Genomic DNA, 24,477 nt, shown 5'->3' on the forward strand with positions numbered 1-24,477 from the left:
TCCTTATTCCTGAATCATTGTACATAATCGTGTAAATAAATTGTGTTCTTCCTCTGATTTGACCGTCCTGTCCCTTCCATCCATTGGCTTCACATGGTACGAATAAAACCGCTCGAATCGGGTTCCAATAAAAGTAACAGCATGAGTCACGTGATACGCATACTGCTCGGGCGTACTCGATTAAGCGTGGCTTGTGCGAGGCTCGATCCCCACTTTCGTTGCAGCGTGGGGACCAAAAGTACGTGCGAATTTGTCCCGATACCCTTTTTCATGTTTGCCCTGAAGTGGCGATTCGGTCTTGCGGACCCGAAGACCCAGGGGGGAAAAGGAAAAAAGGGGTTTAACGAAGCCCGTTCACCTTTGTAACGTGAACGGGCTTCGGGACATCCGCAACAATATATATATATATATATACATAAGTTCAAAACCCACCTGGTCACAAGTGTGCCACACTGACCGGGTCCTCAGTCGAGGTCCTCGGCATCATCCCGTTTCGGCCCTTCAACCTCGATACGGTCAGCTAAGGTGGGCCAGCAGGGGCACATACACATCCACATGCAGCAACTGCACCTGGATGCGTACATACCCCCACCCCCAGCCAGTGCGAACGCAAACAACAACAACACCTCCACATCCAGAATCCACAGCACCAAACAAACATGGTGGAACACTCAAACACCCACCTTTATACCCTTCACCACTCACCAACAAAACACACCAGATCATTCATACACACACATACACACCCATACACACCCATACACACACATCACCAACCAACCAACCACCTACCCTGACATCATACACCACTCAACACACAAAAGCACACTCATGCAAAAATTAATTCATGCAAAAAAGAAACACCCGCACCCACTCACTCACATACACAAAATAAGAAATAATAATGGTAAGAAAAAAGAAAGAAGAAAAAAAAAACACGACCAACCGACACCGTTCAATGTGCCTCCATAAACTTCCTCCATATCCAAAATGAGCCTTTCAAGGCAACCTGGGCCACCTTGTCACACATCCTCCTTTCTGTCCCACACACTCCCAGCCTAGCAAGAAATGCAGAAAAGGAATTGCCAATATACCCTCTACACCCCACCTCAAATGGCTGACACGAAACTCGCCAACACTTCTCCCGGCACTCTGCCTCCAGCTCACTGTACTTTCCTCTCTTCCTCTCGTGTACCTCCTCCATGTTCTCTTCCCAAGGTACCGACAACTCCCCTAAGATGACCTGTCTTGTTGCACCTGACCAAATGACAATGTCAGGCCGCAACCTTGTCACACATATCTCCTCTGAGAATACCAATTGTGGCTTTAGGTCTGCCACCACCTGCCAATCACAAGCATCTGACAGCCCTCTTGCTTTCCACCTATTACCACTTGGCCTTCTTTGACAAACCACACCTCTCCCCCATCAGTCTCCTCCACTTTTCTCTCTCTCGATCTCAGCACTTCTTGTTGCACCATCTGCACCACCGCCGCCAGCCCCTGATCATGTCGCCACCTGTATATTCCTGCTGCCAAAGCTACTGAGCATGCACTCAGTGCATGCTGCACCGTTCCCACACCTCCACACAAATAACATCTCTCCTCCTGCAACAACCCCCACAATCTCAAGCTTACTGGTGACGGAAGCACATCATACGTTGCCCGCAACTGGAAATTCAACAATATTGGCTCCATCCTCCAAATCCCTTGCCACTTCAATATCCTCACCCGCACACCTTCCCACTTAGTCCAAGCACCTTGCTGTGCCTGACTGACTGCTTTCACATATCTCCCCTCCTCTTCCTTTCTTCTCACCTCCCTCTCAACCATCTTCCTCCTCTCTTTCACACATGCCTTTCCCCATCGCTCATGCTCAATCCACCCAAGCCATGCTTCCCATGCTGTACCATCCCCATGACCTCCTCCCGTTGCAACCACTCCTCCATCTCGTCCACCTCTGCTGTTGCATTCCACTTCCGACTTCCCTTCTTCTCTGGGAGAGCATTCTTTACCACTGCATCACTTGAATCCCGCAACATCATGAACTCCCGCACTGTCACCACCTTAAACTCCTCGGTTAATGATGTCAAGGGAAACTGGAGTTTTCCACCCTGACCATAAAAGGCAATGTTCGTCAAACAGCGTGGCACTCCCAACCACCTCCTCACAAACCCACTCACCACAACCTCCATCCTCTCTACGTGCCCAATTGCAATATCATACATCATCAATGGCCACAATACTCGTGGCATCAACCCAAACTTCAAACACCATACCTTCAACTTACCTGGCAAACCACATCCATCAATCCTCTTCAAACCTCTCAAAAGCTTGTTTCTGACCTCCTCCACTCTTCCCACATCATTCAACTCCACTGTATACCATCTTCCCAAACTCTTCACAGGGGCCTCTACCAATGATGGAGCCACATCCCCTCCCAGCTCAAACCTGTGCATGTTATCCACCACTCCTCGTCTCACGACCACACTCCTCGACTCTCTTGCTTTAAATCCCATTCTTGCCCACCGCATCAACCTTTCCAGTCGTCCCAGTACCTCTGCTGCTGCATCAGCGGACTGTTGGACAACTGTCAGGTCATCCATGAAAGCAAACATTGCTGGCAACCTCTGACCAGGGGCTAGCTGCACTTGTTTCCCATGTCCACTCGCCGCACGTATCAACAACTCCATAACCAGCACAAACAAAATCGGGGAGATGGTACATCCCATCGGGATCCCCACTTCCAACTTCTGCCACTCTGTTACATAGGACTGTGTTGCAAACCGCATCCAAAACTGATCATAAATGCCATCAAAAAATCCCTAAATCTCCGTGGCACCCAAAATAAATCCATGGCATACTTGATCAAGGCATGCGGCACTGACCCATATGCATTCTCCAAATCCAGCCATACCACCCCCACATCCTTCCTTTGCCTCTTTGCCTCCTGTAACACTTGCCAGTTCAATGCATCATGGTGATCCTGGTATTCCTGCCTTCTGCACAGAACCATCCACAAAACCATTCCCTCTGATGAAGCCTGTGAGCCGTGCCGCAAAGACACTCATCAATATCTTCCCATCTACATCGAGCAATGATATTGGTCTAAACTGCTCCAGTGTCACAGCCTCCTCCTGCTTTGGAATATAAACTCCTTCCGCCCTCGTCCATTGACTGGGCACCACTCCTTGCCTCCATACCACCTTTAGAGCCTTCCACAGATACTGCCTGATGCCTTCACAACTCTTAAACACCTTGTATGGCACTCCACTTGGTCCTGGAGCCGATGCCGCCCGTGCCTTCCTCAAAACTGCCTCAATCTCAGACATCTTTGGCTCTGACAAATCAAATGGAACACCTGGCTCTGTCGGTCTCACCAATCCTTCGATGTCCTCCACCACTTCGTTCCTCCTTGTGTCTGCATATATGACACGCAGGTGACCTTCCAACTCTTCCTTTGGTACCTTCAGTACACCAAATCGAGACGGCTCCAACAGATCCTTCATAAACTGAAAAGGCTTCTCAAAGAACCTCTTTATCTTCCTCTGCCTCTCCTTTCTTTGCCTCTTCATCCTTTCCACTCTCTTCAACTTCACCAACCTCATCCTCACCTGCTTCGTCAACACCTCAAGCCCATTCCTCTCCCCTTCCACAGCCCTCTTCCATCTTCCATTCAAACTCCTCAACTCCATTCTCAACTCATGGATCTCCCTCTGCCTCCTGCTCAAACATGCCTCCTTCTCACCCCTCTCTACACACTCTTTCACTCCAAACGTGACACATGCACACTCAAACACAATCTCATTCATCTTTCTCTATCTATCTTCCACCTTTCCTTTCAACCTATGAAGCGCCCCACACATCACTCCATCCATTCTCTCCCATACTTCCATTTCTCCCATACCTGGCCATTTCAATCTCCTCCTCACATCCTTTCCCTGCTGAAGTACAACCCCAGGACATACAACACTGGGGCTTGCTACCTGGCTGTTTCTCCCGGCCGTCTTACGTGTCCCATTTTCAAAGGCACTGCGTTGCTGTACCTCCTCCTCACCCACCTTACGCATACACCCCATTCGGCTCTGATGGATATGCAATCCTCTCACCGACTCAAACTCACGTCCACACCCACACTTCTCTCGAACCTGCCCTGCCTCCACATGCACACCATCACCCCATAGACATACATCTCCCACACGATCACTCCCACACCCTTTCCTGGCCTGATGGATCCTCAACTCTCTGATGGATCCGAACTCACGTCCACACTGACACCTTACCAGACTTGCATCCACAATCCGTTCTCGTTTGTCAACATCAGTGTTACGTGGTCCTCCCGGTAACTACCTGGTCTCGGTGACCCCCGGACCGTGGGAGGCACCCCGCCAGAAAGATATATGATTTATACGCTTTCGTAACGCAATCAATATGAATTCCAGTCAATAAGAAACCCCACACCAAGGATCCGGAGTAATCAATAATATATTCCCCCAAGGAATCAACAACCATCAACAATCAACAATCAATCACTAAGATGGCCATCTTACATATGTGTCCCCCCCTGTCCCCACTCACGACCACTTGGGCCACTGTCCCTCACAATGTCTCTCTTCTCCGCACCCGGGCGGTGGAACGAACCCCGGGCGGACGTGCTCCAAACGTGCACGTCTCGTACCGGGGACAGCTGCTGCAGCGCACACCTCCTTGCCAAGCAACGGAGCAAAACCAAGCACGGCTTGCAACGCGCGCGAGGCCCAAGGTGCGACCCGTACGCGTCCTTGTAGACGGTGAGGCGAACTGTGCCGGACGCTTGGTTCCGTGCACGAACCCACGGCAACTTGACGTGTCAAGGGGTAATTACCCCGTGCAGGTAACTCCTTTTGTCAGACGGGCTTTCAAACGCAGCGTCCTCCACGCTGCTCAATATCGATACCAACTCTCGTCGGAGCTCGGTGAGGAAGAGGAGGAAGATCGTCGCTTCTCCAGGACCCCGTGTCTTTTCTTCTTCCGTTTCCGGTCTCCTTTTTCCCAGAAGGGCTCCTGACCCTTTAATCACAACAACCTTTAATCGACTACACATTGATAAGCAAAGACCTGAATAGTAATTCACATAAATTCACATAAATCCGTAACACTCCCCCCCTTCAAGAAAGAAAGTTTGAACCCAGCGAAAACTTTCTTTGCCGGCCAACTTGGATAAACAAACCAGATAACTCACCCCCCCCCCCCCCCCCCAAATCATCAGTTCCCCCCTTGCACAGTCATCACTTAAAAATAAAGCAACAAAATTTCACACAATCCCCTAGATTAATTCCCTCTGGACCAAGCGTCAACCACTTCTAGTTTCTCTTGAATGACGGTTAAGAGGTGGTGACCAAAGCCCCCAAATTTAAACCTCTCTATAGCACTTTTTCGGGAGGCCCAGCGGAGTATTCCCTACATGGACGCCTTAAGGAATGTGGAGTTCATGGTTAGTCCGGGGAGGAAAGTTCATTACATGGACGCCTTTAAGAACGTGGAGTTCACGGTTAGTCCGTGCAGGAAAGTTCACTACCTGGACGCCTTTAAGAACGTGGCGTTCACGGTTAGTCTGTGTAGGAGCCCCGGCTCGGCGGCTCCACCGTATATAGGGCTTCAACTTCTCCAGACTCCTAACAGTTACGGTGGGACCCCTTGTCCCAGCCGTTACCTGACTGGCGGTCTCCTTCTCGGCCAGTGCTCTGACATTCATTCTTTCGGGAGGTGCCGTAACTCTGGGAGCCTCCATAGTAATATCGGCTGCTGCCCACACCAAAACTACCGCCAAGTGGTCCTCTTCTATAGACCTCTCGACGCCTACGAAATGCCTTCCCTACTGTTATGGTCCGACCTTCCAAATCCTTACCATTCCAATTCTTCTCTGCCTCCCTGGCGTCTCTTGTGCTTGCAAACGTGACAAAGCCGAACCCTCTTGACCGTTGCGTTTCCCTGTCTTTTACCACCCGCACTTCCACCAGCGGCCCATATCTGTTGAAGACAGAGGTCAGAACTTCTTCCTCTGTGTTGAAGTTCAGTCCCCCTACAAATAACTTGGAACTTTTGTCGCCATCCCGAGCTGGTGTGGTGTTATTTTCCCTGCTGTGCTCTTTACCAACCCTCGGGTTACCATAAATTTGCCCCCCGGCCAAATCATTCCCGATAATCACAGATACTCCCTCTACAGGAAGCGTGGCTTGTAAACCGACGGTGACCAGTCCTGACACCAAATCGGATTCCAAATGGATGACATGAAGTGGGGCACTAACACAGCCACCGATCCCTTGTAACCGAACACTATCACCAGTTGCGGTACTCTTTGACAATGGCAAAATGCCTTCAAGCATTAAGGATTGATGGGCTCCTGTGTCCCTCAAAACCCTAACCGGTCTTGGGTTAGTCAAGTCTCCCTTGAGTGAGACCAACCCCTCATAAATAAATGGTTGGTAACTCTTCTGTGGGCGATTTCTTACGCTTGCCATCGCATTCGGAGTGGTAATAGTCGGACTCCGCTCTGGGTTTTCCCTTTTCATGAGGTAACAACTGGACATCAAGTGTCCAGGTTTCTTGCAAAAAGCGCAAGTAGGCCCGGAGGAAAAACTCGTGGTCTGCCTCGGGCCCCCTGAAAAATAAGTTTGTCTTGGGCCCGTAGCCCCCTGACTTCGAACAGTTCGGGTATCAGCGTTGTCCCCAAATTCATCTCGAGGCCGCCGCCATATATTGTCGTTCTCCGCACCTGCTGTTCCACACCTCCCCTGCGGAGATCTAGGTGAGGAGTTAGGTTCGTGGACCCCTATCCGGTGTGTTAAGGCATAATCATCTGCCATGGTGGCTGCGTCCCACAACTTCGGTACTTTCTTTTCCTGCAGGTAGACTTTGATGTCCTCGTGGACACACTGTTGAAATTCCTCCACCAGCATCAGGTCACGCAATGCTTCGAAGTCGTTCCCGACTCCTTTTGACTCACACCACCGATCAAACATATTTTCTTTCACTCTAGCAAACTCCACATGGGTCTCACCCTCCCTCTTCCTGGCATTCCTGAATTTTTGCCGGTAAGCTTCCGGAACCAACTCATAGGCTTTGAGGATGTGCTTCTTCAATACCTCATAATCTGCACATTGGTCCATTGGTAGCGCCGAATAAATCTCTTGAGCTTTACCCACCAGCACACTTTGCACTAGTATGGTCCAGGCCTCCTCCGGCCAGTTTAACTGTCGAGCCACTTTCTCAAAGTGTGGAAAAAATTTAGCGACTTCCTTTTCACTGAAGGGTGGAACCAGCCTCACATGTCTGCCCACATCGCAGGTGTTCTGGCTAGGTGTCGACCCCGTCAGCAAGGGTGGTACCTCTCCCCGTTCTCTCATTAAATCCAGCTCCTTGAATTTAATCTCTTGCTGAAGCGCCAGATCACGTTCCTTCAACTCCCTTTCGGCTTTTCTCTCCTCTGCTTCGAGTTCCCTGGCAGCTCTCCTCTCCTCTGCTTTTCTCCCTTCTAACTTTTCCTGGAGTTCTCGTTCCACTCTTCTTTCCTCTGCTTGTTTCTCTTCTCTCCTCTCTTCTGCTTTCCTTTCTTCTTCTGTTCTTTCCTTTTCTGCTTTCCTTTCTTCTTCTGCTAACCTTTCCTGGAGTTCTCGTTCCACTCTCCTTTCCTCTGCTTGTTTCTCTTCTCTCCTCTCTTCTGCTTTCCTTTCTTCTTCTTTTAACCTTTCCTGGAGTTCTCGTTCCACTCTCCTTTCCTCTGCTTGTTTCTCTTCTCTCCTCTCTTCTGCTTTCCTTTCTTCTTCTGCTCTTTCCTTTTCTGCTTTCCTTTCTTCTTCTGCTCTTTCCTTTTCTGCTTTCCTTTCTTCTTCTGCTCTTTCCTTTTCTGCTTTCCTTTCTTCTTCTTTGATCTGTTCCTGGCTCCGTGCTGCTGCTCCAGTTTCGCTGCTGCTGCAGCGCACACCTCCTTGCCAAGCAACGGGGCAAAACCAAGCACGGCTTGCAACGCGCGCGAGGCCCAAGGTGCGACCCGTACGCGTCCTTGTAGACGGTGAGGCGAACTGTGCCGGACGCTTGGTTCCGTGCACGAACCCACGGCAACTTGACGTGTCAAGGGGTAATTACCCCGTGCAGGTAACTCCTTTTGTCAGACGGGCTTTCAAACGCAGCGTCCTCCACGCTGCTCAATATCGATACCAACTCTCGTCGGAGCTCGGCGAGGAAGAGGAGGAAGATCGTCGCTTCTCCAGGACCTCGTGTATTTTCTTCTTCCGTTTCCGGTCTCCTTTTTCCCAGAAGGGCTCCTGACCCTTTAATCACAACAACCTTTAATCGACTACACATTGATAAGCAAAGACCTGAATAGTAATTCACACAAATTCACATAAATCCGTAACAATAAGTATGGGGGTCTTTATCCGTTTTATTTGTCCGTTTGGGCCCATCTTCCGCCCCACCTCTCGGAGAGCCCTTGGGGTGTTCTCTATTTTTAAACAACACTGTAAATTATGGATGCCACACAATCCAAACCATGCAGCTTGGCAAAATGGCTTACAAGGCCACCTGCCCCCGATGCTGTCTCTCCAGCGTCACCAGCCTATTCCTGGTTGCCACCCAGTCTTTCCTGGGAGTCACTGGTAGCACCAGCACAAACATAAGTTCAAAACACACCTGGTCACAAGTGTGCCGCACTAACCGGGTCCTCAGTCGAGGTCCTCAGCATCATCCCGTTTCGGCCCTTCAACCTCGATACGGTCAGCTAAGGTGGGCCAGCAGGGGCACATACACATCCACATGCAGCAACTGCACCTGGATGCGTACATACCCCCACCCCCAGCCAGTGCGAACGCAAACAACAACAACACCTCCACATCCAGAATCCACAGCACCAAACAAACATGGTGGAACACTCAAACACCCACCTTTATACCCTTCACCACTCACCAACAAAACACACCAGATCATTCATACACACACATACACACACATACACATCCATACACACACATACACACACAACACCAACCAACCAACCACCTACCCTTACATCACACACCACTCAACACACAAAAGCACACAGTCATGCAAAAATTAATTCATGCAAAAAAGAAACACCCTCACCCACTCACTCATGTACACAAAATAATAAATAATAATGGTCACAAAAAAAAACAACAAAAAAAAAAACACGACCACCTACACCATTTGACGTGCCTCCATAAACTTCCTCCATATCCAAAATGAGCCTTTCAAGGCAACCTGGGCCACCTTGGCACACATCCTCCTTCTTTCTGTCCCACACACTCCCAGCCTAGCAAGAAATGCAGAAAAGGAATTGCCAATATACCCTCTACACCCCACCTCAAATGGCTGACACGAAACTCGCCAACCCTTCTCCCGGCACTCTGCCTCCAGCTCACTGTACTTTCCTCTCTTATTCTCGTGCATCTCCTCCATGTTCTCTTCCCAAGTTACCGCAACTCCCCTAAGATGACCTGTCTTGTTGCACTTGACCAAATGACAATGTCAGGCCGCAACCTTGTCACACAGATCTCCTCTGGGAATACCAATTGTGGCTTTAGATCTGCCACCACCTGCCAATCACAAGCATCTGACAGCCCTCTTGCTTTCCACCTCCTCCTCTTTCCACCTCTTATCACTTGGCCCTCTTTGACAAACCACACCTCTCCCCCATCAGTCTCCTTCTCCACTCTTCTCTCTCTCTCGATCTCAGCACCTCTTGTTGCACCATCTGCACTACCACCGCCAACACCTGATCATGTCGCCACCTGTATCTTCCTGCTGCCAATGCCACTGAGCATGCACGCAGTGCATGCTGTACCGTTCCCACACCTCCACACAAATAACATCTCTCCTCCTGCAACAACCCCCACAATCTCAAGTTTACTGGTGACGGAAGCACATCATACGGTTAGCATACGTCATCATACGGTAAGCATACAAAAGGGTATATATATATATATATATATATATATATATATATATATATATATATATATATATATATATATATATATATATATATATATATATATATATATATATATATATATATACGTATATATATATTGTTACTGATCGCGGATTAAGATGTTATTTACCGAGCGGTGGTATTGCCGCGACCGTTACAGGATCCCTGACTCACCCGATTCACCCAGAACTTTGGCCGTATCGCACCGCAGCTGCCCAATGAGGGAAAAGACAAAAACGACGAATGCAAAGAGGAAAAGGAATAAAACGAGAAGACGGACAGAAGAGTAATTGGATTTATTGTACACACACAAGCAAAAAGGAGCAACCAAGTTTATTTACAACACATAAGATGCAGGTGACACAGGGAAAATACTAGCTTATCTACAGACTTAACTTATTCCCAGGACAGAACAAACAGAACAAACTCACGTCCACAAGAAGGGTGGAAAGGCAGGAGGTGGATGGCTGGAGGGAGAGGAAGGTCCAAGGGGGTCATGCAGCACGATCGGCGCGTTTAGCAGCCGCCGTTCCTTTTCGGCCCTGCTCCAAACCGCCGCCCAGGCCCCAAGCGGCTGCCGGGTGTCGCTGCTGCTGCGGCCTCCGCTTGCCTTGCCAGGCCTTGTCCGACTCGTCTGGTCCAACCCTCAACTCTTTCTTGGTCCCTCACTCCCCACCACCGACTCCTCACCGCAACCAACGCAACCAACTGACCACCGACTCCACTGACTGACTCCTCACGACTCTCCCCTGGCAACCGACTCAGACCAACTCAGACCTCTCTCACCAAGACCAACTCACGACTCACTTCCGTGCGCGCCTTTTATAGCGCCTCCAGCGATTAAGCCGCCGGCGTTTTGGACACGCCCATCGGGGTGCTCACCTCGGCCCTGGTTGGTCGCGCGACCCTCGGGCTCCGCCCTCGATGACGACGGGCGGGTACGCCCCTCCTCCCCTCAATGACGAGGTGGAGACACGCCTTTCTTCTCCGACCCTGCCTCGTGGTCAATGGCGGTTATTGGAGGGGAGGTGATTGGGAATCGAGGGCTCAGCAATGACGAAAGGGGATGTGATAGGAAATGGAGGTTTTGGGGATGGGAATGAAAGGGGATCTATTCTCTTTCACTGGTGCAATGGAGTACTTCAATTAATGGGAGACACAGCCTTACCCTAGAACACAGAATAAGAGATAACTATCAACAGGGGTATTCTATTACTTGGCTGACGTGTATGCTTGTGGACTAATTATGGGATGCCCTTTCACCTTTACACAGCTCCGGAGGTAGGGGGCGCAGAATAAACAATAATAATAATAGTACAGCACACAATCAAAAAATATACAGTCCTCATCTCCGCAACATATATATATATATATAATATATATATATATATATATATATATATATATATATATATATATATATATATATACTGCGCTCCAACGCGAGTCGAAAGAATTGACGCGACCAAAGACGGAATTCGTCCGAGTTGCTTTATTGAAACAAAACAGCTCAGGTATTCTGAAAAGCCCGTTTATCGGGCAGCAATATATATACACATTTATGCCCGGGAAAACCGAGACCGGGCATGCCCGGGTGTCAAGGGCGAGTCCTGGAAAGGCGAGTCTGGACATGCCCGGGCGTCCTGGACGCGGCCTGGCAAGTCGAGGCTGGGCGTGCCCGAGCGCTCTGGGCGAGCCCTGGAAAGGCAGAGAGCGGGCATGCCCGGGAAAGACGAGACCGGGGCGTGCCCGGGAGGTTCGGGCGTGGCCGGGAACAGCGAGTCCGGGCATGCCCAGGAGAGGCGCGTCTGGGCCCGTCCGGACGAGCCCGGCATGGCGATCGCGCCCTGGCCGCGTCCTGGCAGGTGCAAGGCAATTGTGTACATTCAGCGGGAACCGCTACATATATATATATATATATATATATATATATATATATATATATATATATATATATATATATATATATATATATATATTTGCGGTTTTGAGAACCCACACTTGTAAATATGACATTAACGGGTTAAAGGTTGCACCCCATAGTTAGGCCACAAGCAACACGTAGGCCACCATAGGACTTCAGTTATTTCATTAGTATGTGTTTAGATAAGGCCGTGTTTCCAATAGTTGAATCTGCATTGTGTCAATCAAATAAGGAGTAGGGCCCCATTCGTCCATTTTGGAAGCCTCCCTCTCCAAGCGACGCCATTACGCACCCTCCATTCTGCCCCATGACCCTCCCAAATTGTTATGTGCCTCGGCCAGCAGCAGCAGCCTTAGCTGCTCACGACCTCGCTGGGCTTCCGCCCAAACGCCGCCATAAGCCACGAGGTGAGGCCCGAGAAAGGTGGCGGAGCGCCAGGAAGAAGGTGTGGCCACGTCAACCCACCATCAGGGCGTGGCCGGTAAGCGATGACCAGCCATCCAGGGCTGAAGTGACATCGCCGACAGGCGTGGCTTTGGGCTCGCGGAGCGATCGCTGCTGGAATTATAAAAGCGAACGCAAAGCCCTTTCACAGGACTTGTTGGAGGCGCGCTTGTTAAAGAGGACTGCGCGTAGAGGACTGTCATGATTGCAAGAGAACTGGTTGGGAGAGCGCTCATAAGGGAGGACTGTGAGGACTGCAAGGAAGCGCGCTGATTCAGAGGACATTGGAGAGGGGGCGTTTGGCGCGAATAGTACGGATATTACGTACGCAGCGTACCAGCTCCCCCCCCCCCCCCCCCATTATATAATTGTCCATTCGTGTTCCACTATACGCGAAGCTGCCTGCCGGGTTTCGTCCGTTGGACCGGAGCCTGGATCGGAGCCAGGCTAGAGCCTGGACGCGTTGGTGACCATCAACCATCTACAATCCCCGTGTGAGTGTGTATGTGAGACGGGCCCGTTTGTTCTGGGGTATTAAGAATAAGACTGTTTAAGGCTGCCCTGTGTGCTTCTTCTTCCTCTTCCTATCCTGTACATTTCTTTCGTTTCCTCTTCTGCTTCTTGTAAATTGTTAATAAATTGCCCTGTTCTTTCTTGGTTTCCTCTTATCCGATCGCATCCGTCTTTTCTCTCATTGGGTAAACGTGGCACGATCGGAACCGCCATAATCGGGTTTAGTCCCTGTTAACGGGCCGAATCGCGGCTCGCTTCGCTCGGCGTGTCCACGAACGCCGTGGTTCGGGCGGGAGTTATTTCCCTGCTTCACGGTCGGTGTTAGTAATTCGGTATTCGGACTAAGTCGACCGATAACCCTAACTAATACCGATACGACTGGAAGAAGCGTATAACTTCCAGGACTCGGGTCGGCCAGATAAAAGGACAAGAGGAGAGCCGACGTCGGAGATCCGTAACATATATGTGTGTGTGTGTGTGTGTGTGTGTGTGTGTGTGTGTGTGTGTGTGTGTGTGTGTGTGTGTGTGTGTGTGTGTGTGTGTGTATGTATATATATATATATATATATATATATATATATATTATTTGGTTAAAGATATTTAAATGTAAAATCTACGCGTCTCATTTGAAGGTGTGGTTGTGGGCTGTGTCGTCCATTTGAATTTGTTTATAATATTATAGGCCTAGCAAGAAAGCTCAGATGTAGGACACTCACCTTTGAACTGTCTAGTCTTTGATTCTTATCACATTTATACACCTCTATCTATCTTTCTTATCACATCTCCATCACATTTCACATTTCTTTTTTTTCTTTTTTACCTCACAAACGAATTTTTCCCTTGTTCAGCACTTTAAGATTTCTTTGTATATGAAAAGTGCTGTGTGCAATACCTTCAGAAAGTATAAAAACCGCTTGACTTTTTCATATTATGTTGTTACAGCCTGAATTAAAAATGGATTAAACTGAGATTTTTTTTGTCACTGATCGACACATAATACCCCATAATGACAAAGTGGAATTTTTACAAATGTTTTTTTCGAAATTTTTACAAATTAATTAAAAATGACAAGCATGACAAGTGACAAGCTTAGGTCCCCCGTCGGTGAAGTGATGAGTTGACAAAGTGGAACACGCAAGGCGGCCATCTTGGATTTTGACGTGGCGACCCAATTTTCAATAGCATTCTCCCTTATGCGTAGATACACCCACACACCAGATTAGAAGTTAGTAGATCGTTTATTTTTCAAGATATTTCGCTCACAAGGTTCAGACATATATATGGTGGCGGCCATCTTGGATTTTGATGTGGCGACCCAATTTTCAATAGCGTTCTTCCTTTTGCCTAGATACACCCACACACCAGATTATAAGTTGGTACTTCGCTTATTTTTCAAGATATTCTGCTCACAAGGTTCAGACATACATGGTGGTGGCCATCTTGGATTTTGACGTGGCGACCCAATTTACAATAGCTTTCTTCCTTATGCGTAGATATACCCTGCGTACCCTGAGTGTCGTAAGAGATGACGAAGAGGGTTGGCGTCAGGAAGGGCATCCGGCCATAAAAAACATTGCCTCAAAAAGAGAACCATGACAATTACAATTACATATGGGCAGGGTGCAGCCCGGAGTGGAGATTGGTTTCGGAGGTTTGCGACATGGAATGTAGGGACAATGACAGGGAGATCAGGAGAAGTGGTGGAAGTATTGGTCAGAAGAAGAGTGGACATATGTTGTGTGCAAGAGACGCGATGGAAGGGAAGTGGTATGAGAATGGTGAAGGGTAGGCAGGGACAGAAATACAAGTTTGTGTGGCAAGGGTGCCCAGAAGGCGTGAATGGTGTTGGTGTCCTGTTTTCTGAGGAGTTTGTAGACAGTGTGGTGAGTGTGACTAGAGTGAGTGATAGGTTGATGATGGTGAAAATGATGATTGGAAAGCTCTTGGTGAACGTCATCTCGGGATATGCTCCGCAGGTTGGTCGGAGCGATGATAAGAAGGACAAGTTCTGGTGTGCGATAGAGAAGCTGATGGAAAACGTGAAAGATGAGGAAGTTGTTGTGGTAGGAGGAGACCTAAATGGACATGTGGGAAGGAGTATGGATGGCTTTGAGGGAGTTCATGGGGGTTACGGATATGGTGTGAGAAATGGAGAAGGTGAAAGGATTTTGGAGTTTGCCGATGGAGCTGATTTGTTGATTTGTAATACTCAGTTTCAGAAAAAGGATAATAAGCTTGTTACATACACGTCAGGTGGGTCGACGACAACCGTTGACTACCTGATGGTGCGTAGGCGAGATAGGGGGCACCTCCAGGACACAAAGGTGATCCCGGGGGCGGAGGCTGTTTCACAGCACCACTTGGTTGTCTGCGACATAAGGGTGAAAGGTGCGAGGAGAGCTCGGTGGGTGAAGTACCAACCGAGAATGAAGGTGTGGAGGTTGAAAGAGGTGACAGTAAGGGAGGCATTAAAAGAGAGGCTGAGTAGGGTAGAGGCTGATGTGGTTGAGCTTGAAAGTGGTTGGATGTCAATGAAAGCTAGTCTGTTGGGAGCCGTTGGTGAGGTATGTGGATGGACAAAACGACCACCGAGGCACTCGGAAACATGGTGGTGGGATGATGAAGTTGGAAAGAGGATTGACAAGAAGAGGAAGAAGTTCAAGGAGTGGCAGAAGGCGAAGGGTACGGTAGCAGAAACAGCAGAGCATGAAAGTTATAAGGCAGCCAAGAAGGCTGCAAAGAACGAGGTAGAAAAGGCGCAGGAGGCATGTAGGAAAATGTTCGTAGAACGCTTGGATTCGGAAGAGGGTCAGAGAGCAGTATTCAGGATTGCAAAGCAGATAGCGAAAGAGAGGTGTGATGTGATGGGGGTGAGTTGCTTGAAGGATGAAGTGGGACAAATCGTTGTGGACCCAGATGGAATTAAAGGAAGATGGAAAAGATATATGGAAATGCTGTTGAATACAGAGAATGAATGGGATGGCAACATAGAGAGTAACCCAGTTTTAGGACCGGCAGAGAAGATAACTGAGAGGGAAGTTGAGGAAGCGATAAAAGCAATGAAGAGTAGAAAAGCGTGAGGGCCGACGGGAGTTGTGGGAGATATGTTGAAGGCAGCAGGAAGTTGGGGGTGTGAAAGGAATGACAGAGATCTGTAATCTGGTGGTGAAAGAAGGCCGCATTCCAGTGGATTGGGAACTGAGTACCCTCGTCCCTCTATACAAGGGGAAAGGTGACCCTCTGGAGTGTGGCTCGTACCGAGCGATAACGTTATTGGAGCATGGAATGAAGGTATTGGAAAGGGTGTTGGAGAGGAGGATAAGGAAGAAAGTGAAGATCGACGAAATGCAGTTTGGATTTATGCCAGGAAGAGAAACGACAGACGCGCTTGTCATTGTGAGGCAGTTGCAGAAGTACATGAAGAAGAGGGAAGAAGTTGTTTCTTGGGTTTGTTGATCTGGAGAAAGCATTCGATAGGGTTCCACGCAAAGTATTGACATGGGCATTGAGGAAGTTAGGAGTGGAGGAATGGTTGATCAGAGTAGTGATGGCAATGTACAAAAGAGCGCGCACAGCTGTAAGGACGAAGGACGGGAACAGTGGTGAGTTTGAGGTGAAGGTGGGAGTGCATCAGGGTGTCGGTACTAAGTCCACTACTATTTGTAGCTGTGATGGAGGTGCTGGCTCAGAACGTAAAGGAGGGTTTACCGTGGGAGTTGTTGTATGCAGATGATCTGGTGTTGATTGCAGAAAGTATGGATGGACTGAAGGAGAAGATGAACAAGTGGAAGGAATGTATGGAGACAAAAGGTCTGAAGGTGAATATCGGAAAAACGATGGTGATGGCAAGTGGTAAAGCATGTGGTGAGGTGGAAAGAACTGGGAAGTGGCCCTGTGCTGTGTGCAGGAAGGGTGTCGGAGTGAACTCCATTCAATGTACAATGTGCGCTGAGTGGGTTCATCAAAAATGTAGTGGTCTGAGAGGGTCATTAAACAGTGTGGCAGCTACATTCAAATGTAAGGTGTGCACAGAGGGAGCTGCAGATGGAGGAAATGTTGAGTTGGATCTTGGAGATGGCGTGAAGCTGGAAGGTGTGAAAACATTTTGCTACCTCGGAGACATGCTGAATGGAGAAGGTGGATCAGACTCGGCAACGGTTGCTCGAGTGAGATGTGGATGGAAGAAGTTTCGGGAACTGAGTGGCATGCTGATGAGGAGGGGAGTGTCGGTGAAGCTGAAGGGAAAGGTGTATGCTGCATGTGTGAGAAGTGTTCTGATTTGTGGGAGCGAGACATGGGTAATGAACGTAGAGCAGCAAGGAAGGCTGGAAAGGGTGCAAATTCGAATGGTTCGATGGATGTGCGGAGTATCGTTGAGAGAGAGGAAGACAAATGATGAATTGCGAAAGATGAGGGGAATAGACCCTGTGATTGATGCTGTGAAGAGGAACAGGTTGAGATGGTTTGGTCATGTGTTGAGGAAGGATGAAAGTGACTGGTTGAGAAGAGTGAAGGAAATGAATGTAGAAGGAAGTAGTGGACGGGGAAGACCGAGAAAGACTTGGCTAAAGATGGTGGAAGAAGAAATGCGGTCAAGGGGGTTAACAAGGAGAGATGCAGAAAATAGGGCAAAATGGAGAAGATTGTCATGGGGACCGCAAGGCTAACCCCCGCTCTAGCAGGGAAAATGGCCTTAAAATGCATGTTGTTGTTGCTTATGCGTAGATAATATTACGTGCTGCTCCCCAAACCCCGGCCACGGTGTACCTCCGAGCCCCGAAAGGAGTCACGGCAGAAAGATGTGCTATTATGCATGCCAATGACCAATGGTGAAACCACACCAATCACTTGTTTCAAAAACCAAGTATTGTATTAAAACCACACAATAATAACAAGTAACGCACATACAAGAAAACCTCACTTGCACAGCAAACACCATATAATTTACATGATGGTACCACCAATTTCCTGAATCAATAACTCACGGTATTCCCACGTGAGCAATCGGTAACATCCCACAAAGTCACTGTGTCACGATACCAGGCCAAAGTCGATCCCCTTGGCTCTCGCGATCACAAGAAAAGGTCGTAATGAGACCTGAACCTAGAACGGCTAACAGTCGACGTTGCAGAAGAACCGCTTGGTGAGGTGCCGGGCCGACGTCGGTCCGGTAAAAGTTCACCTAAAGGGCGGCTGGGAATTCACACCTTCGGTTCACTGACAATGACGCTGACATGAACGATCAGCGGTTCCCAAACGGAGAACCGCGAAGAACCGCGAGTTCCCAAGCGAAATCCACGACACACACGAGAACCAGGCGAAGGGCTGTTGCGAGGTGAAATGGCTGGTGCAAGGTGAAATGGTGGACGGGCCTGTAATGGAGGCGTACCTGCTCTCCAGCGATGATTCACTTTCGGAACCAAACCCTAACAACCCGTCACGCAGGTTTATTTGCCACAGCAATAACGACACTGTCACAGGAATCCCTTTCCCGGGGAAACCAATATTCGCTCGTGACCAATGTCCACCAGCGTCCACTCGACACCTCGAAGCAGATAGGCCTTCCTTTCCCGATCTCACTCAATCCCCTTGCCCGCCGCTTCTTCTTCTTCCGGTTTCGCCCTCACCCATCTCGTTTTCCTTCTGAGACCTTATTTTTTTTTACCTTTGAAGACAGTTATCTCCATTTCACACTCAAAGTGTAACAATAATAGTACAGGAAACTAAAAATGCTTCAAGTGGCTGACAACCACAAAGACGGAAGTGACGAATCCATAACAATACACCCACACACCAGATTAGAAGTTAGTAGTTCGTTTATTTTTCAAGATATTTCGCTCACAAGGTTCAGACATATATATGGTGGTGGCCATCTTGGATTTTGACGTGGGTTGCACCCACACACCAAATTAGAATTCGGTCCTTCGCTTATGCACGCACGCACGCACGCACGCATGCACGCATACACAGACGGACGCACGCACGCACAGACGCACACATGGACGGAGGGGAAAACCATAGTCCCTCTTTCACTCCGCGGTGCGACGGGGGACAAAAAGCTGAAATTTATTGAGTCAATAGGTATTCAACCCCTTTGCTGTGACATTCCAAGTTGAGCTCAGGTGTATCCAATTTCCTTTGATTATACTTGGGATGTCTGATCCCTGGTGTTGGGCTAGCGGCTAGGGTGCCGGCTTAGGATCCTAGGATCCTGGGTTCGAATCTCGGTCGATCGCCGAATTAATGCCAGGGGGGTTGACTCAGCCTGTCATCCTTCCGAGGTCGGCTAATTGAGTACCAGTTCACTGGTAATTCCCTGTTTGTCGTTGAAGGCGGCAAAAAGGGTTGGCGTCAGGAAGGGCATCCGGCCGTAAAACATTGCTTCAAAAAGGGGACCGAAAAACAACAACTACCACGGTCCCCGAAAAGGCCAACCCCCGCTTTGCGGGGAAAAAATGGCCTCTAAACGGTGGTTTATACTTGGGATGTCTCCACAACTTGATTGCAGTCCACCTGTGGGCAATTCAATTGATTAGGTCCACCACCAAAGGTGGTTGGACATGATTTAGAAATAAACACATCTTTCTATATAAGTCCCACAGTTGAAGGTGAATGTCAGAGCAGTAACTCTACCAGGAAGTCCAAGGAACTCTCCATAGAATTCTGAGATAGAATTGTGAGGAGGGATAGATCTGGGGAAGGGGATAAAACAATTTCTAGAGTATTGAAAATTCCCAAGAGCACAGTGAGCTCCAGCATTAGGAAATGGAAAGAAAATGGAACTACACAGACTCTTCCTAGAGCTGACCCTCCACAAAACTGAGCAACCGGGCAAATAGGACCTTAGTCAGGGAGGTGACCAAGAACCCAATGACCACTCTGACAGAACTACAGAGTTCCTTGTCTGAGATGGGAGAACCTGCCAGGAGGACAACAGTCTCTGCAGCACTTCACAAATCTAGGATTTATGGGAGAGTGGACAGACGGAAGCCACTCCTGAGAAAAAGGCAAATAACAGCACACCTTGAGTTTGCAAAAAGGTACCTTAAAGATTTTGAGAGCATGAGGCAAAATATTCTGTGGTCTGATGAGATGAAAATTGAACTTTTTGGCCTTAACGCAAACATTATGTCTGGCGAAAAACAAGCACAGCTCATCACCCATCTAACACCATCCCTATCAATAAGCACATGAAAGCCCGTTTGGAGTTTGCAAAAAAGCACCTAAAGGACTCTCAGACTGTGAGAAACAAGATTCTGTGGGCTTTCATGTGTCTTTCACTGAGGAGAGGCTTCCGTCTGGCCACATTGCCATAAAGCCCAGATCGGTGGAGTGTTGCAGTGATCGTTGTCCTTCTGGAAGTTTCTCCCATCTCCACACAGGATCTCTGGTGCTCAGCCAGTGACCATCGGGTTCTTGGTCACCTCTCTTACCAAGGCCCTTCTCCCCCGATTGCTCAGTTTGGCCGGGCGGCCAGCTCTAGGAAGAGTCCTGGTTGTTCCAAACTTCTTCCATCTAAGAATTATGGAGGCCACTGTGCTCTTGGGAACCTTCAATGCAGCAGAATTTTTTATGGGCTTCCGCAGATCTGTACCTCGACACAATCCTGTCTCTGAGCTCTGCAGGCAGTTCCTTCGACCTCATGGCTTGGTTTTTGCTCTGATGTGCATTGTCAGCTGTGAGACCTCATATAGACAGGGGTGTGCCTTTCCAAATCATGTCCAATCAATTGAATTTACCACAGGTGGACTCCAATCAAGGTGTAGAAATATCTCAAAGATGATCAAGAGGAATGGGAGGCACTTGAGATAAATGTCGTGTCATAGCAAAGGGTCTGAATACTTATGTAAATGTGATATTTCAGTTTTTTCTTTTTAATAAATTTGTAAAACTTTCTAAAATCCTATTCTCTCTTTGTCATTATGGGGTATGGAGTGGAGATTGATGAGGGAAAAAATGAATTTAAACGATTTCAGCATAAGGCTGCAACATAACAAAATGTGAAAATGTGAAGGGGTCTGAATACTTTCTGAAGGCCTTGTACGTAAAATTTTTGTTTCACAGGCAAGATGTACAATCACATAGTGTGTCGTTCCTCTGATGAACGTTATGCCAGCTGTCCCATGTGCTAGCATTAATTGGTGGACATTAAACCTCCCACGTTTGCCACGGGAGCAGGTAGTGCTGATTATACAGCTAAACACATTTATACAGCACAGCACATACAGATTATACAGCTCGCAGCTAAACACAAGCTAGGAAACTGGTGCGTAATTGTCTCTTCTTTCTAGATAAAGTAACTAAAGTTTAGGTCCATTGAAAAGTGAGATGGTGCAACCTGAGCAACTAAGGTTCATCTTATTTCACCAAGTGTACGTGAGTTAACTCAGTTAACTCAGAGTAGATTAAATAATTATCACTGGTACCCTGGTGTTGGTGTTGGTGTTGGCTTAGCGGTTAGGGTGTCGGCATGGGATCCTAGGATCCTGGGTTCGAATCCCGGTCGATCGCTGAATTAACGCCAGGGGGGTTGACTCAGCCTGTCATCCTTCTGAGGTCGGCAAATTGAGTACCAGCTTGCTGGGATGAATGATCCCGGTGTGTACCCCGGTTTAGAATAGGTACACCGTATCCCTGCGCATCGTAAAGAGTGTGACCAAGGGTTGGCGTCAGGAAGGGCATCCGGCCATAAAAACATTGCCTCAAAGAGGGAACCATGATTGTCATGGGGCCCGCAAGGCTAACCCCCGTTCTAGCGGGGAAAATGGCCTTAAAACGATCATTTATTCATTCACCCTGAAAAATATTAAATAATTCCTGTCCAAATCGGCTACAGTGAGATTTCAGTCCTGGCCAGCTGGTTCGTGAAAGACTTGGGCCTCCGTGACCCCACAGATGGTGGTATAAATTGTGACCATTAAAGTAGTGGTAGTAGTGGTAGTAGTGGTCGTAGCCGTCTGTCTGCTAGTATTTAATGGTGGATGTTAAATATCGCCTGTGCTCTTCAAGAGTCGGTCATCATGTGCTGGTACTCTGACCAAATTGTCGAATTTTATATAAAATAAAAGTTCTTGTTAAAGGAAATCGATTTTCCCCTGTGGTAGACAAATTAATAACGAGGGACACATGGACAATCTGGAGGAACCTTTTGAGGTCTTTGCTGCATGAGAACGTTATTCCCACGTCGTCCCTGATTTATTACCAATCATCATTATTGAGGCAACAATCGAGGTCTGCATACAACAACCTGCTTCGCTGCCTCGGAACATCCCTCATTCCTTCACTGTTGACTTTTGAATTGAGTTTTGTCATCAAATTTTCAACAAAGCTTTATTTTGAGAATATGGAAAAGGCAAATTAATAATTTGGTCAAAAGGTCAAAGGTCAGTGTCACATAAAATTGTCAATTTTCATCTGATTGACCTGAAATTTTAAGAATTTGCATATCGGGTTCCTGAAATGGTCCACTAAACAAAAGCTAGAAGCGGATCTTTTTTTTAGGTGAAAAGGTCAAAGGTCAAGGTTGCGTAAAATCACCAATTTTCACCTGATTGACCTGAAATCTAAAGAATTTGCATATCGGGTTACTGAAATGGTCCACTAATCAAAAGCTAGAAGCGGATTTTTTTTTTAGGTGAAAAGGTCAAAGGTCAAGGTTGCGTAAAATCACCAATTTTCACCTGATTGACCTGAAATCTAAAGAATTTGCATATCAGGTTACTGAAATGGTCCACTATTCAAAAGCTAGAAGCGGATTTTTTTTTTAGGTGAAAAGGTCAAAGGTCAAGGTTGCGTAAAATCACCAATTTTCACCTGATTGACCTGAAATCTAAAGAATTTGCATATCGGGTTACTGAAATGGTCCACTAATCAAAAGCTAGAAGCGGATTTTTTTTTAGGTGAAAAGGTCAAAGGTCAAGGTTGCGTAAAATCACCAATTTTCACCTGATTGACCTGAAATCTAAAGAATTTGCATATCGGGTTACTGAAATGGTCCACTATTCAAAAGCTAGAAGCAGATTTTTTTTAGGTGAAAAGGTCAAAGGTCAAGGTTGCGTAAAATCACCAATTTTCACCTGATTGACCTGAAATTTTAAGAATTTGCATATCGGGTTACTGAAATGGTCCACTAAACAAAAGCTAGAAGCGGATTTTTTTTTTAGGTGAAAAGGTCAAAGGTCAAGGTTGCGTAAAATCACCACTTTTCACCTGATTGACCTGAAATCTAAAGAATTTGCATATCGGGTCATATAATATTGGTTCACCAACCAAAAGGTAGAAGCTGATTATTTTTAGATCTAAAGCTCAAATGTCAAGGCTGCATAAAATGATCAAGTTTCATTTTGTATTTTAAAAAAATGTTTTCGTTATTTTGAGCATACGGAAGAGGAAGAAGATTTGTGAACACAAACGGACGTGGACGGGCTTTGCATTTTCAGGTGCTTTCTTATTCTCTTTTTGATGAGGATTTAAAAAGAATGAATGAAAAACCAAATATTCCTTGTTCACCTCAGTGTGGGACATTGGGAAAGAAGGAAGGAGTGAATGCAAATCTGACAGAGAGGAGCCTTGTGGAGGCCCAAAGATTGCTCCTCATGAGGGATGCCGTCCGGCCTGTGGATGGAGGCCCACTCCTCCATCAGGAAAACACACGATTCACAGGAATTGCTGTGGACGAGGTCATCGGACAAGGACCCATCCACCATGTCGTTTTCATCACAACTGGTGGGTGTCTCATTCACCCAATTTGTTGCGTCGTTCTTTTTTCTCTCTTTGTCATTCCGTTTTATGCTGTTGTAGCTCGTTTGCTCTTTTAACTATTTATTATCTACATTTATATTTGCAAACAAGCTTATTTTTGAGATAAAGCATGTAGTGATGAGAAACAGATAATAGAGCATTAATTGACGAACATGGGGTAATAGGATGTGAATACAAACTCTTGTCCTGGTAACAAACCGGCAGGGCCTCGTGTTGTACATTACATTATCCATTCAGTTGGGATGTGAAGCTCCCTACTCCTTATTCTGCCTTTCACTTGTATATTTCATACAAATTGGGTGACCCTATTAAGATCGGGTTATTTAGGGTGTAATACAATATCAAGAGGATTGTTGTCGTTGTTGTTGTTGTATAGCCCAGACAGTTCTCTCGAACAACCCTGCGGCACAGAGACAGCAGATCAATCTCGCAGGAGCAACCTAGAGATCCCCCAGATCCAGGATGGTGTACCCCCGCCTTCATGAAGTCAGGGCCACGGCAGAGATAGAGAGAGAAATAAAGAGAGTGAAAGAGAGAGTAAGAGAAAGAGAGAGAGAGAGTGAAAGAAAGAAGGGACGAGGGAAAGGGCCGGTCCATGGGGACCGAACGGCACTCTGACCGTGACAGCGCTGCCCTGACAAATCCGGGCAGCGCGGAAGAATGGGGAAGATTTGGCCCTCGACTTGCATTGGGGGGTGGGGTGGGAAATGTACAGCCGCCATGAAGAGGCGTCCCCGATAGTTGTCAAGAAGATTGTTGTTTACGGCTGGAGCAAACTTTGGGAGTGCCACATGGTGTGCTTATATCTTCTTTATTTGTTAGACATCCTACAGATGTAAATGAAGTC

The 24,477-nt window shown here is 47.6% G+C and overlaps 1 protein-coding gene across 1 annotated transcript in view; it reads left to right on the top strand.

Moving 5' to 3' along the window:
• LOC137437283 (semaphorin-5A-like) overlaps window positions 1-24,477 on the top strand; it is a 227,277-nt gene that overhangs the window by 167,614 nt on the left and 35,186 nt on the right. The window contains exon 10 of the mRNA XM_078766389.1: window positions 23,384-23,594. Within this exon, the coding sequence (XP_078622515.1) occupies window positions 23,384-23,594 (211 nt within the window). The remainder of the gene's footprint in view (window positions 1-23,383; window positions 23,595-24,477) is intronic.

This window comes from Myxine glutinosa, chromosome 12 (assembly GCF_964187855.1).
Source record: "Myxine glutinosa chromosome 12, kmMyxGlut1.1, whole genome shotgun sequence".
NCBI lineage: Eukaryota > Metazoa > Chordata > Myxini > Myxiniformes > Myxinidae > Myxine > Myxine glutinosa.